This window comes from Pelodiscus sinensis, chromosome 1 (genome assembly GCF_052426305.1).
Source record: "Pelodiscus sinensis isolate ZL-2025 chromosome 1, ASM5242630v1, whole genome shotgun sequence".
NCBI classification, from domain to species: domain Eukaryota; kingdom Metazoa; phylum Chordata; order Testudines; family Trionychidae; genus Pelodiscus; species Pelodiscus sinensis.
Window position 1 is genome coordinate 112,522,879 of NC_143052.1, and position 14,968 is coordinate 112,537,846.

Consider the following 14,968-nt stretch of genomic DNA (forward strand, 5'->3'; position numbering starts at 1 on the left):
TACAACAAAAATTCAATTGTCTCCAAAATTCAGTTGTGTTGACCTGCCCCCCAGACTTGTCGAGTACCCCTATGGGTACTCAGTAGCACTGGTGGAGACACTGTTCCAAACACTGCATGGAAACCCCTCCCATCCTCTCGGCTCAGGTCTAAACCCTAGGGCAGACTGCATTCTGCCTGATTTCCTCCTCCAGCCTCCCTCAGGCAGCAGAACAGGGACACACAGAAACTACAATTCCCACAGCCCTCTGCACCGAGTTGGAGCGCTGCTAGGCGTGTGGCTAGGCGGGGAAGATGCCTGCTTAAGAGGAATAGGTTTGTGCTCCACCCCCCAGCGGCAGCTCTTGGTCAGAGAGGCAGGCCCTGTTTATCTAGGGGGCTGGGCTTTGCACGCTGCGCCCGCCAACCGGACCACAGCACGGTTCGCAGGCGCAGAGCAGCCGCTTGGTGCACGCAGACTCCGGCGCAGCGGGCGCTGTAAAATCGCGCAGAGCCTCCCCCTGCAGCTGCGCTCCAGCCCAGGCGTGCACAGGGGGACAGAGAAGTCCCCGGTGGGGTCGCAGCAGCGAGCCATGGCTCCGAAGAGCGGGGACGGGATTCAAAGGCACGTAGCCCAGCCCGAAAGCTAACAGCCGCCGCTCCCCGGGCACCATGAAGAAAGACTTGCCTGTGTCCTTAGCTGGACTCAAAAGCAGCGAGCCTAGTCTGTCCTTGTCTCCAGTGCTAGCCCCGGCGACCGCTCTGCTGGAGGAGGCTGCGGATCTGCTGGTGGTGCACCTGGACTTCGCTGCTGCTCTGGACAGGTGTGAGCGGGGCTGCGAAAGCCTCGCCTCGGACCCTGGCTGTGAAAGGTACGGAAGGGGCACGGAGCAAAGGAGGATCCCGCTGCTTTGTGATTCAGGGCAAACGCAGGCAGGGCCTGTGCAGCCGGGTCCTGCGAAATCTACTCCCATCCAAGCGCAATCGGGTGACTTCTCTTGAGAGAAAAGACATGACTCTTGTGCGTGAATACACCCAGCTACAGGGAGCATGAGATGTTTGATAGGACTCCGCTAAAATTTAACTAACCTCAGTTAGTTTAACATCTGATCTGTCCTGCCTTCGGGAACAGATGTGTTCTGCCTAAAAGGCATCAATTATTCCATTAGTCAAACTAGTCGATGCTTAACATCCTTAAGTGGAAGAGTAATTAACCACCGGAATAATTTATCAAGGCCCATGCTGGATTCTTCATCACTGACACATTTTTAAAAATTAAGATTGGAAGTTTTGCTAAAAGATCTGCTCTGGGCATTATTTTGAAGAAGTTCTGTGGCTTGTGTTGTCCTGGAGGTCAGATTAGCTCATAATGGTCCCTTCTGGCCATGGAATATAGGAATTTTTCTTTCTACTTATCTCTGTAAAGTGCTTAGAATAACTATCATTTATTAACTCTTTATAAAGCATTATATTTAGGGATATTTTCGTCCCTTTGTCTATCCTAGAAGCAGAATTGAAGTGTTAGGTTATCCAGTCTTGTTGCTCATTTCCCCACCTTATCTGAAGACAAAAATATGCCTCCTGCTCTTCTTCTTTTCCAAGGCTATGTACTTTACTTAAGTTTTTGATTTGGGGTGGAGGAACTGAACAGCTGGAGTGTATGAACTCTGGGGATTTAACCCCCAATCCTCCATTGTATTTAGGCCTTTAACTCCCATTTCTTTGGAGGTTCTGCCAATCAACAGATCTGGTCTAGCTCTACTTAGTTTTAATTATGAGTTCAAAAAACTGCATTATTTTGATGGCTTTTGAGCTCATTATGCCCCATGGGACTATAGTCCAAAGGTTCCTGTGGTACCAAATGGCCCACAGACATATTTCAAGTGGGGAGGGGCATCAAGATAAGAATTCCCTGGAAGAATGTATTAGATTGCATGGAAATTATGTTGTTAGCCACTACTTGATTGAACCCATACTTGTTATATGGCAGAAGAGCCAGGAAAGGACTCTAAAAAAAATCCCCAGGTTGTGAAAGGAGCGGTTTAGGTTTATATTTTGCTTGCTATATTGCGGTCACATCCAGAGATCCCAGTGTGCTAAGTGCTGCACAAATATATGGCCTGTGTCAAAGAGCTGACAGTCTAAATAGACAAGACCAACAAATAGTGGGAGGGAAGTAGTAGAATCTTCATTTTATAGGTGGGGAACTAAGGGCTTCTTTACACTTAAAATGCCACAGCAGCATAGCTGCTGTAGTGTTTCAGTGAAGGCACTGCTTCTACCCACAGTAATCCATCCACCTCCTCTAGAGGCAGTAGGTAGGTTTTTGGGAAAATTCTCCCATCAACTGACTACTTCCTACACTGGGGGTTAAGTTGTTTTCACTGTGTTACTCAAGGTATGGAAATTTCACACCCCCGACTGACAGTTATACCAACCTAATTTCCTGGTGTAAACCAGGCCGGATGCAGAAAGAATGAGTGAATCGTTTACTTTGAGTTACACAAGCAAGGTGAAGATTTGAACCCTGTTCTCTTGAATTTTAGGCCAGGGTTTATCTCATTCACTTTCTTATTGCTTCTCTTTGGTCCTGAAAAGTATTTTATCAATCATGCCTTATTTAGGGTTGGAATCTCTTAACACATTCAGTACATTGTCAGTCCTAAAATAATAATGATATCCACAGTTCTGGTCAAGATTTCTAGTAACCAAACCATTTTTGAAGGCTAGATTGTTGCTAAACTAATTTATAGGTAACTTTAGCTTGTTTTGGCTGCTTTTATATCTGTGAATATAGAAAACTCCTAATTAGTATTAAAAAGTGTCCGCGCATGACTGAGAGATGTGGAACTTCTGCTGGAGATGTGTAACAAACACATCCAGCCTAAAAGGCTGAACGCTGTCTGTGCTTTTGGGGAAAAGTTGCTGAGGCGGAATTAGAAAGCCCTCAAGCTAAGGTATGTCAGGACAGGGAAGGCTTCTGAAGCAGCATTTCTCGTAAGTGCTCATTTCACCTGTCCTGTCCATTTGACAGCTCTGCGGAAGTAAAATGCTCCCTGTGCATTGTGGGGATCCAGGCCCTGGCAGAGATGAACCGGTGGAGAGAAGTTCTGTCCTGGGTCCTGCAGTATTACCAGGTCCCTGAACAGCTGCCTCCAAAAATTCTGGAACTGTGGTGAGTAATTATCTGTGCTTTCCCGATGTGTTCTGCCTAAAATACCCAGGTTCCATAACATACAAGTGTAGTGTGTTCTATGGGGTTTGAGTTGGGTTTTTTCTTCCTGTGTCCCTCCTCCTTTCTTGTCATTTCCCCCTTCCAGTCTGGCACAAAAGAGGGGGCAGGCACAGTTGTTAAAAGGAAATCATTTCAGAATGAAAGAACAGAGCTGAACTTGGTTTTCTGTAGCATCTTTCAATTTCAAGGAATGCCACACGTAGGTTAGAAGCTTTTACATGCTGAACTGTAGCTCTTCCATGGCCAGAGACTCTGGAAGTAAATTATGTTAGTGGGAGGAGGGATGTTGCTCTGACACCAAGATCACACTCCCCAAGTTGTGTGTGTGTGTGGTGGTGGTGTTGGGGGGGGGGGGGTTCTCTAGCATCTATAGTCAGGTAGCAGTTTCACTTCTCCACTGGAGTAGTCAAACAGTGCAGCGTCTCCCTAGTGCTTTGCTGCAGTGAAAGACATGTTGTTCCCTCCTCTTCGTTAGCAGGGCTGGGCTACTGCGACTGTCTCCTGACTGAAGCTAACAGAATATTGGGAACCACTAGAATAAGATAGAAAATATCACAGTGTCTGTATAAAGCCATGGTATATACACATCTTGAATACTGCATGCAGATTTGGTGTCCTCATCTCAAAACAGAAATATTTGAATTGGAAAAGGTACAGAAAAGGGCAGTGGTAATGATTAGGGGTGTACGAGGAGAGAATAATAAAATTTGGACTTCTCAATATGGAAAAGAGATGACTAAGGCAGGAGGTTATCATAGGAATGTACATTGCTAACTGGTAAAGGCTGGAGCAGCTCCCCACTTCCCTTGCCCTGAGAAGGGGGCTGCTTCAGCACCACGGGGCTCACCAGAGGAGCCCCTGTCTGTGGCGGTCCTGTTCCATTCTGCGCTCCCCCATCACAGTTCACATGCTGGCTCCCTGGGAGCAGGAGCTGCCAGCCCCACTCCCAGGCAGCTGGCTAAAGAGCCCGCAGCAGAGCCTCCCCAGGAGCAGGACTGGCAGCAGTGGGCGCTGCAGTATAAAGCTTATTTAAGCCTGCAGTGTATGTAACTGTGTAACCATTATGAGTTTTAGGGAGAAGGTCACACGTCACCACCAGTGCCAACAGCATGTGTTTAAGATGTCACAGGTGTTACTGAGGGATCTATGTCCAGTCCTGGTTATAGATGACTGAAGTTGGTAATCGTAAGTGATCTCAACTTTTTTTTTCTTGGATTCTAGCATCCTTTTATATAGCAAAGTGAAGGAGCCCCATGTGATGCTGGAAGTTGACAGTTATTGGCTGAGAGATTTAACCAATCAGAGCCTGCCTTCGTATGGCACCTTAATGGAGTTACATGTGTTGCATGTGTTGCTCCCCCTTGGACAATTTGTGGAGGCAGAGGAGCTGGTACAGAGCTGTGAAGCTTTCAGCAAGGAGCAACAACTTGAGGCCCTGAGGACCATTAGTGAGAGGAGGTGTCGGTGGGTACAGCAAGAAGAGACACAATCATCCCCTGAAGACCAACCAGCTACAGTGAGGCAGAAGCTGTTAGGTAGGCGCTCTCTCTCCAGTCCTTGCGCTCCTGCTGTTGTCTTCCAAGCTGTGGAAGAGGGAGTGATTGAACTTGGGCCAAATCACTATTTGTATTTAGACTTATGTTAAGCGTTTTATGTACTTGTAGTTGGTGCTTTCACTATAGTTAAAACTCGCAATGTTGAAATACATTTTAAAAAATAGTCTGAAAAATACAGTCTGCAGATTCTCCCTCCTCAAGTAATCACTGTCCGCTAAAAAATAATTAATCTCAAACCCCTTTCCTGTAACCCAGATCCCTCAGCTTGGATCCTTCCCAAATGTTCAGGAGAAAAGATGGACTTTGCAGCATGTCCAGAAGGCCAGCAAATCAGGCAAGTCAAAAGGAGAAGCTAGTTTCAGATCTAAAAGCCCTTCACAGAGAACTGTCCTGCGAGTAGTCTTTTCCCATCTTCATTGAGGGAGCTGCAGTTCTGATGCCTCACAACTGTGGCTGCATTGTATGAGGGAAAAGAGGTGGTACCTTAACAAACCCAAACTAATTAAGGACTTTCAAATTAAAATAAAGGAAAATCCACAGAATTCCTACCTTCCCGTGCCTCTTTAGCTTTTGACCTCTCTGCTGGATGCCAATTGCAGTGGTGTGTTTTTGTAGGATTTGGATACTTGCCCACCGGGAACTGAACTGAAGCTACTCACTTATTTCAAGCTGTAAGATGCCATTACATGGTTGACTTTTCAGTCCTCCTTTCCAACTGGGGCTAGATTCTAAGAACACCAGTTGGAAGGTAGAAGGTCTGTATCCTTCATTCTTTCTTCTTTTATTATGCCGGATTGGATGATTGTACAGCCAGTTCTCCTTTCCCAACCTAGCCAAGATTAATAGTGGCTGAAAGTCGTCTGGGGATGGCTTTCGGTTCCGTCAAGTTTCCTTCTCTCGAAACTCCATCGCAGCTGGCACTAGTTGATACTCATTGCTGCTGCAGCAACAAGAGCAGTTACCCACCATATTGTTAGACCTGGTCTACATGTAACATTTAGGTTCATCGAGCTACAATGATCAGGGATGTGAAAAAGCCACACTCGTGTGTGCCCTGACTATGCCTACTTTTACTTGTAGAGGTGGATTTCCTTCAGTGACAGACTCCCATCCATCACTGTAGGCAGCATCTACATTACAGGGTTATGCCAGCACAAGCTAGAAAGCACCATATCTGTCACCAGTTTCCATAGTGTAAATATGGCCTTAGTCTGCTGGCTTAATATTACCAGTTAACTAACAATATTGCTTGGGGATATGCCTTCTGACCTCTTACATAGTTTGTGGCTGAACAAAGTAGTAAATCAAATGCTCTTGCTCTGTAAGAGTTATAAGGGCAATGTTCATCTTTCATACTGGTAAAGTCTAATACAATTATTTTCTAGTTTCTAAAATATACTAGAGAATAAATACATAAAAAAACGTAATTAAAACTTAAGACCGATAGCATTTCCTTTATGGGCTTATGTATTTGCCAGTGTTTACTTCCTTATTTTTTTAGCCCGTGTAATCGACTGAATGGGAGGTACTTAAGCACCTATTAGACTTAAGTAATAGCTGAATTATTTGGGAGTTTTTGTCTCCGGGATGTTCTATCACATATCTGGGGTATCCTCATTTATGGGACATCAGTATTTATAGTCCTATAAAGTGGTTTTTTTTGTTTGTTGTGTTTTTTTTGGGGGGCGGGGGGAGGTACAAGTTCCCATAGAGCTTCCTCCTCAATAACAGCTACCACCAAGCTTTTGGAAAGACAGCAGAACTAATGGAGCACACCTGTTAGCTGCCCAATTAGGAAGTTATGTAGGTTGCTGGAGCCAATGTGGTGTTACATCCTTGCTAAGCTTGGACAGGCCAGGAGCCTTGAGGAACCTGGTACAAACACAGTGTTCCTCTTCTAGGAGCTGTCCTGTCCTGTCCTATCATCACTGACCAATGAGCTAGCATCCTAGTCAATGTGGAGATTAGTTTGAGGCCAGTGCCTCTGTCCGTGACTTGCATGTCATCACTCGGTTTCTGCATCTGCCTGTGGCCTCACTTGCAGCAGCCTCTTTGTGACTCAGACCTCCAGCTGCATCACCATCTGTATTTTCCCCCTCCTCCTCCTGGGGTTAGTGCCTCAGTACGATAATCCTTCCACTTCCTCAGTGATGAGAGGAGGAAGGGGATCTGGGCCCACCCACTACTCCATGTCCCAAACTTCTTAATTTCTCCCAGTGCTGTTATGTTTCCCTGGGCCTCTTCCCCATGGCCCCAGCATCTTTTTTTCCCTAGCCTCTCAACATGCAACTACCGAGCCCCAGCAATCAATCGGTACTTCTGAGGGAATTCTGCGCCACTGTGCATGCACTGAATTTATGTCCCCTGCAGGTTACTTTGCTTTCCCCACAGAAAAATGACTTTCTGATGGGGAGGCAAAGGGAAGCCACAAGAATGGTCATATGACCCTCTCCAGCAGTATGTTTTAGGTGCCCAAGACGACTAACAGAGGTAAATCACTGTGTGGTAATGGGCAGGACTTAGGAAATCCCAGCCAGTGGCTCCTACCATGCACTGGACTCGGCTGCTAGTCTCATTTACGACTGGGAGGATGGGACTTTGTGTTTCTTTGCATGGTATCTGTGGCTGGGTCACACCTACCTCCAGATTTCTCCCCCAGCTTCAGGAATTGCTGCAAACTCCCCTCCCCACTGCCACCACTCACTTCCTGCACCCATCACTTCTCAACTGCAGAGGGAGGGATCCCTGTAGAGGGAGCTGCTCCCCCATCAGCCCAGCACCCATGTATCCAGACCCTCTCATACCAATACCCTCTCGCCAAGCCTCACTTCCCCCCCAATGAGCTCCACTCACCTGGCATGGAGGAGGAGCATCCTGGGTGGTGGTGGTGGTGGTGGAGTTTCTGGGACAGGTCTGGTCCTTGCACTGTGTCAGTGTTGAGTGCAGCCTCATGCAGAGTCCATGAACGGGAGAGGATGGAGGGAGCTGCACAATGTTTTCCCACTTCTGTGCAGCCATTCCCTGTGCTGGAGTTTCCACATTTATTTAACAAATAAAAAAATGCAGAATTTTGCAGACGGTTAAAATATTGTGCACAGCATTTTTAATTTGTTGGTGCAGAATGCTCTCTGGAGCAAACCAGGAACTCCTCATCCCAATGAGTAGTTGCTCTTTCCAAGATACCACAGATCTTTCAGCCTACTAGAGACACAATTTTCACTCCTTAGCTATGTCTGGACTACAGGCAGTCCCCGGGTTACGTACAAGATAGGGACTGTAGGTTGGTTCTTAAGTTGAATCTGTATGTAAGTCGGAACTGCTGAAACTGACCGCCAGATCCGACTTACATACAGATTCAGCCGCTGCTGAAACTGATCAGCGGCTGATTCCAGGAAGCCTGGGGCAGAGCAACTCTGCCTCGGGCTTCCTGTAATCAGCGCTGGTCAGTTTCAGCAGCGGCTGACTTGGGGACACCTGGGGCAGAGCAGCTGGCGTGCTGCCGGGTTGGTCCAGTAGCGCCCAGAGAGGTGCTGTGGGACCAACCGGCAGCGCCCCAGCTGCTCTGCCACAGGCATCCGGAGAAAAGCCTGGTCTGCTGGGGGGGAGGGGCGTACTAGCTGCGCCCCCCCCTCCCCCCAGCAGACCAGGGAGATGCGGGCGGCGGACCGAGACGCACCGCGGTCCCGCCGCCCGGGTCCTCCGCAGCTTTGCTCCCTGTCTCCCTGGTCTGCTGGAGACGAGCAGACCAGGGAGACGGGGAGCAAACCCTGTTCATAACTGCGGATCCGACATAAGTGGATCCGCGTAACTCGGGGACTGCCTGTACATCCTTTTGTCAGCAGAGGGATGTAAATGAAGCATTTTGAAAGTGCAAATGAAGCCGGGATTTAAATATCCCACACTTCATTTGCATAATCACGTAATGGTGCTCTTTCGAAAAAGCGCCATTTGGAAATTGAAACTGCAGTCTATACAAGGTTCTTTCGGAAACGGGGCGCTTTTTCGAAATCCTGTAAACCAAAAAATGAGGTTTACAAGAGATTTTTCAAAAGATCCTGTAAACATAATTTTTTGGTTTACAGGATTTCAAAAAAGCGCCCCGTTTCTGAAAGAACCTTGTCTAGACTGCAGTTTCAATTTCCAAATGGCGCTTTTTCGAAAGAGCACCATTACGTGATTATGCAAATGAAGCGTGGGATATTTAAATCCCGGCTTCATTTGCACTTTCAAGATGCTTCATTTACATCCCTCTGCAGATAAGGGCTACGTCTAGACTACATCCTTTTGAGGTCCCAGCAGCAACTTACTCTACTCTGCCCTGTAGCTCCTTTTATGTGAGGTTGCTGGGCCCTGATTGGTTGTTCCATGCATCTCCTCCCTGATGCATCTCCTTCCTGCAACCTCTCTTGACCACTCAGAGGACTCACCTCTAGTTCTCTTGCCAAAGTTAACCTTTCCTAGGCCAGTGTAATGGGTGTCTGCCCCACATGCTCCTTGAAGATAGCTTTTTGGAACCCAGCAGCTCATCTATGTGTCTTCTTTTCCTTGCCCTTGTCTCTAACCACTTTTTGTCCTTATATTTCAGGCTCTGTGTCCCGAAAGTTATTGACCATATTAACAATGCTGCGTAGAGCACTGGGATCCATGTTAAGCCACTTCTGTTCCAGCCCTTTCAAAAAGACGCTGTTGGCTGCTCTCATACTATGCCTTGTTGTGGTGAGACTAGACCCCGGTATGCAATTAAGGTTTCTTAATGTTATTTTGTCTTATAGTTATGAACAAGCAATTGGGAATTGCTAGAGTAGGACTTGGAAGAGGATCATTTATTCAAGCCTCTCCCATTAGCAGTTACTGTGAGATACGGTGCAGCAAAGGTGGGTGGGAGGGAGCTCACAGCTTCTCTATTTCCGACAGTTTCCACTAAAAGTCACTGCTGGGAAACATAGGACATCTGGCTGTAAATAAACTTCTAGCTACTGCATCCACCTTTCCTAACCAAAGGTACTGGTGGAAACTGTGCCGGCAGCACAGGTGATGGATGGGCAGTTCATAGCTGTCCAGTCCCAGACTGTGCCTCTAGCGGAGAAAGATGCTGCAAGGGTGGTAAGAAGGGCTGTGACTGATGAACTTTAGAAATGTAATTTAGCTTTAACCTCAAACTTGATCCATTTAAGCTACAAGCTGAACCAAAACAGACCAAAAAGGCACTCATTAGCATTCAGAAAGTCTGTGGCTATCAATTCCCCTTTGTGTTTTGTAATTAGAGTTTCCAGTGTCTCCACTAGAATTAAGAAACTTTATTACCAAGGCATGTGCTCAGTATCCCCCACAGAGGGGACTTCTGTGCCGTTCCGCGAACCTTGGCAGGGTGAAGCTTAGCTTACTAGGGATGGGAGCAGCACCTCTTCAGGACACAAAAGTTTCTGCTGGCTGAGGCTCTGAGCACTCACCTGGGAAGGAATAAGGAGAAATGAAAGCTGACTACCTCCATTAACCGAAATGGGGCTCATTCCTTTAGGTATTTATATACAGAAGGGTATGAAACTTTAACAAAATATTTCTGTTTTGTTCTGCAGCGGCTCCCACGTCTCTTCCCTTCCTTTACAAGCTGGTCCAGCTCTGCCATCAGGCATGGGTGACTGTATTTTCTCCTCTCCATAGGCCTCCAGTTCAAGACTAAGTAGCTTTATGATGTATTTTCAAGTCTTTTGTCTCTGTTGCTGCGCAAGTGGCACTTTGTCTTTTAAGGATTTTAATCAGGCTCTTTGAGGGTGCTTGAAACCTATGTACTAATTAAAATGACTACGAGTGGGCTCCTGTGAGTGACACCTTCCTCTCTTGCCAGATTGGGAACCCGGTCGAATGCTGTCTGGGTTTTGAAACTGCCTCAGCGACTCACCTCCCTGTGCTGTGCAGCTCTGCAGCACAGTACTAACCCTGCTGGAATGGGCGTGTGAATCCATGTCTTGTCTTGATGCCCCTTTGAAGTAGTGGCTTTTGGTGTGGGTCCCCAAAGGAGAGGTTGTAGCCAATGGCAAAGAACAATGAAGGCCTGCTGAGAGACTGCACCATCTTTGCAAATGGTTTTGAAGTCACCTGAGCAGTGGGAGTGGACTTTCAGCAGGTTTGGTTATGAAAGATCTTGAGTACCACATCTACACCAAACTCTAGGAGCCAAAAAACTGTCCTGTCTTGGGACCCACTTTTAAATGTCCAGTTTCTGCAGCATGGGATTTAAACCAAATATGTGGAACATGGTTAAAATATTGCAGACTGAAAATGGAGCCCGTTCTTTTGAGGGCCAGAGTTTCTTATTGTGACCCTGATGTATCTTGGCTTAGACTTTCACACTTTGAATTTAACAGTTGTGGCTAAGCAAAAAATATCAAGGAGATGGGATGCATAGACCCATCAGTCCATTCTGTCCTGTCTGGGTATACTACATCCAGTGCAAGCAATTATACACATTTCTCTTTTCTGATGATCATTAATACTAAATATTTGACACTGGATAAGTTAGAATAGGGGACTGCAGATAAATGGCAATGGTGACAATGATTAATCTTAATAGGCTCCATACGTCTAACCTGCCTCGTTACTTGAATTATGTAGTTTCACTGCATATTTTGTGTGTCTGTATCTTATGGTGACAAGCTTTCTACTTAGGTATTTAGATTTAAATACAAAAGACTCCTACTCAAATGTCTAGCTGTTACAACAAGTACTTAGAATCATAACCCACAAAGTGTAATCATCTAGCAGCAAAACTGCACTTTCACATCAAGAGTAAATAACAGGTCTCAAAATACATTTCCCCTGCTACCCAAACCCTTATATCCCCACTCCTCACCAAAAACCCTAGCCCATGCATCTGTAGTGCACATCTTGCCATCCTATCTCTATAAGCTTAGTTACTGATTCATCATTTCGAAGACTTTCATCATAAAATAATCTACAAAGACTGTAAGGAGAGACTCTGGGTTTGTTTACATTGTGTGGTAATGGGTTCCAGGGGGCAGAGGGTATGATTTGTAAAATGCACTAGCTTGCATATTACTTGGTCTGTGTATTCCCTCCTGGGATATGCCCTAAAAGTTTCCTACCTTGTTTTAACGTAGGACTGTTTCAAACAGCATTATGTTAAAGTGCACTAAGGAATTTCTCGGGCACACCAGTAGGATCTACATGGTCTGATATATATGCAACTCATTAGTAAGCTTTAGAACTCACACTCCTGTAGAGTGTGTTGTCACACTGTAGATAAGCCCTCTTTGTAACTCATGTAAGGATGACTATTTTATACTTCCCAATTTCCTATACTGTAGGATCTAACTATGTACAGGCAGTCCCCAGGTTACGTACAAGATAGGGACTGTAGGTTTGTTCTTAAGTTGAATCTGTATGTAAGTCGGAACTGGCGTCCAGATTCAGCTGCTGCTGGAACTGACCAGCGGCTGACTACAGGAAGCCCGAGGCAGAGTTGCTCTGCCCCGGGCTTCCTGGAATCAGCCGCTGATCAGTTTCAACAGGCTGAATCTGGACGCCAGTTCCAACTTACATACAGATTCAACTTAAGAACCCCAGGCGTCCCCAAGTCAGCAGCCGCTGAAACTGATCAGCGGCTGATTCCAGGAAGCCCGGGGCAGAGCAACTCTGCCTCGGGCTTCCTGTCGTCAGTGCTGGTCAGTTTCAGCAGCGGCTGACTTGCGGACACCTGGGGCAGAGCAGCTGGGGTGCTGCCGGGTTGGTCCAGTAGCGCTCAGAGCGGCTGCGGGACCAACCGGCAGCACCCCAGCTGTTCTACCACAGGTGTCCGGAGAAAAGCTTGGTCTGCTGGAGACCAGGGAGACGGGGAGCAAAGCCGCGGAGCACGCAGGCAGCGGGACAGCCCAGACGCGCCGTGGCTATCCTGCTGCCGGCGTCCTCCGAGGCTTTGCTCCCCGTCTCCCTGGTCTGCTGGAGACAGCAGACCAGGGAGACGGGGAGCAAAGACAGCCGCGGCGCGTCTGGGCTGTCCTGCTGCCTGCGTTCTCCGCAGCTTTGCTCAGCCTCTCTCTGGTCTGCTGGGCGGGGCTCCCTCCCCCCAAGCTGACCAGGGAGACACGGAGCAGCTTTTCTCGCCCCAGAGGACGCGGGCGGCGGGACCGCGGCGCATCTGGGCGTCCCGCTGCTCCCGTCCTCCGGGGCGAGAAAAACCCCGTTCGTAACTGCGGATCCAACATAAGTCGGATCCACATAACTCGGGGACTGCCTGTACATAGCATTCTGCTTATTGATATGTACTCTCTTTCATCTGCTAACTAAGTAACTGTTCATGTTTGTTCTGGTTCGTTTTAAATTTCTGTTTGTAGCTATGCTTGTGACATTGGGATTGTGCTCTGTGAGAAGCCTGAATTATCTCAATTTCTGCTTAGAGATTGTTTGGCAACGGTCTTAATTGTTCATTTCTATGGATTTTTAAATGTGTGAGTGATACACAGTGAGTAACCTCAACTTTCTCCTAGTACTTTGTTTTTAGCACATAATGAGGCAAAGTCTAGTAGTAAAATATCACTTATCCAATTCTAATAGTTTTATTCATTTAATTTTAATTTTAAACATTTAATTTTCAGAATAAAAATTACCTCTGTAGTATGTTATATTGTGATGCTCAGCCTGGCTGGTTATAAAGCAGTCTTTCACAACACTGGTGTATATGATTAAAAATATTTACATTTAGTGCATTGACACATTGCAGAATCAAGGCCACTGCTTACATTGAAACATATTTCCAAAGAATTCTTTGGAATCTGCAAACACACATGTTAATTAGGTGAGTAGTACCGTTCAGTTATATGGGCCTAATTACTCAATTAATTCTACTCATATGAATTTGTGTTTGCAGGGCCACAGCCTGTATTTTCATATAATGGATTTTTTTTGCATATCTTCCCAGATGCTTTCAATTTAAGATGCAACATATTCATGTATTAAACTTTTTAATATGAAGCAGTATTTGCCTCTTTATGAATGTTTGTATATATTTAAATGGCCAAGCATTTGCAGGAACATACAACAAGGAGTAAAAGTATTCAGTAATTCTTCATCTGTAGTTTCATTATTTCCTTCTTGTTACCAGGAAGAGAAGATGTGACTATACATGCCTTTGCCTTCCCTAGCTGTGATAATTCTGCCGGGGAGGGGAGGTGTTTGCACTTTTTGCTGAATATCTGTAGGCTTAGGAGTTTGAGAGAATTCTGCTGCTATCTGACTTCCTGTTGTAGGAGTCTGAAGATTATATTGCCACATATTCTTTACACAGGGAATTGAAAACTATCAGTGGAGAAGTACAGCAGTGGCTGTACTCAACTGCTTCTAAGTGGAGTTTATGGAGCCTAAGTGTGGCTTCCACAACAGGAAGATGAAATTTGGTGACTTTTTATTGTGCACATGGGATCAAACAACCTACCACTCATACATTTCTCCTTCAATCAGTAAAATTTACAACAGGGTAAATAACTTAATCATCACCATTCCTCTCCAGTTACCTCTGATGTCAGTAAGTCCAAATCCTCAAAAGTGTTTAGGTACCTATTACTCACTGAATATCTGGGCTTAACATATAACATAAAAATGACCTCATCTAGTGACACTGCCCCAACTATAATGATTATTAGAACAATGCCTAATAATTGTTTTTAATTATAAACAGCTTTCTTCATCTGCAGCATATTCTGCTTACTGAGTTTTAATTATATGGAAAGTTTATATAGTTAGTAACAAGCCATTTGTTAGCTATAGAAGTATGAAAAATTAGGTTTTTTTTAAATGAACCATTTACAAATAATTATTCAAACACCTTGGTATTAATGAATCCTTTAAAAACAGCACGTCTATAGAACAGAAAGTTTTAAGACCCAGTATAGATGTCAATTGACCTATCTTTCACAGATTTAAAAAGAAAGTTCTGCTTCGATTCTTTTAGCTTCATGATTAAGGCTATGATTTAGTCACAGGTATTTTTAGTAAAAGTTTTGGACTGGTCACGGGAATAAACAAAAATTCATGACCCATGAGTTGTACTGTAAATACCCAACTAAATCCTGGGGGTTGGAGCTCTGCTCACTATGGCGGTATGGCCAGTGAGGGGTAGGCCCAGGATGTCGCTGATGGCGAGGGAAGAGCCAGTGGCAGAAGGTGCTGGGGGCCGCCGGAGCAAA

At 45.8% G+C, this 14,968-nt stretch overlaps 1 protein-coding gene and 1 long non-coding RNA gene across 3 annotated transcripts in view; one reads left to right on the plus strand and one right to left on the minus strand.

The window, feature by feature from the left end:
- The first annotated feature begins 412 nt into the window (after positions 1-412).
- On the plus strand, positions 413-13,761 carry PEX26 (peroxisomal biogenesis factor 26). Of its 2 annotated transcripts, XR_003091615.3 has the most exons (6): positions 413-850; positions 3,013-3,153; positions 4,435-4,748; positions 5,025-5,103; positions 9,355-9,501; positions 10,346-13,761. XR_003091615.3 is itself a non-coding variant. In XM_006135467.5 (5 exons), exons 1-5 carry the CDS (start codon positions 651-653, stop codon positions 10,447-10,449), a joined length of 906 nt encoding a protein of 301 aa, XP_006135529.3. In that variant the 5' UTR covers positions 418-650; the 3' UTR covers positions 10,450-13,761. The 2 variants fall into 2 exon arrangements, 1 of the variants encoding a protein (XP_006135529.3); XM_006135467.5 differs by lacking the exon at positions 5,025-5,103 and having other exon boundaries at positions 418-850.
- LOC142818309 (uncharacterized) overlaps positions 10,187-14,968 on the minus strand; it is a 60,777-nt gene continuing 55,995 nt past the window's right edge. The window contains exon 3 of the long non-coding RNA XR_012895744.2: positions 10,187-10,219. This is a non-coding gene — a long non-coding RNA (uncharacterized LOC142818309). The remainder of the gene's footprint in view (positions 10,220-14,968) is intronic.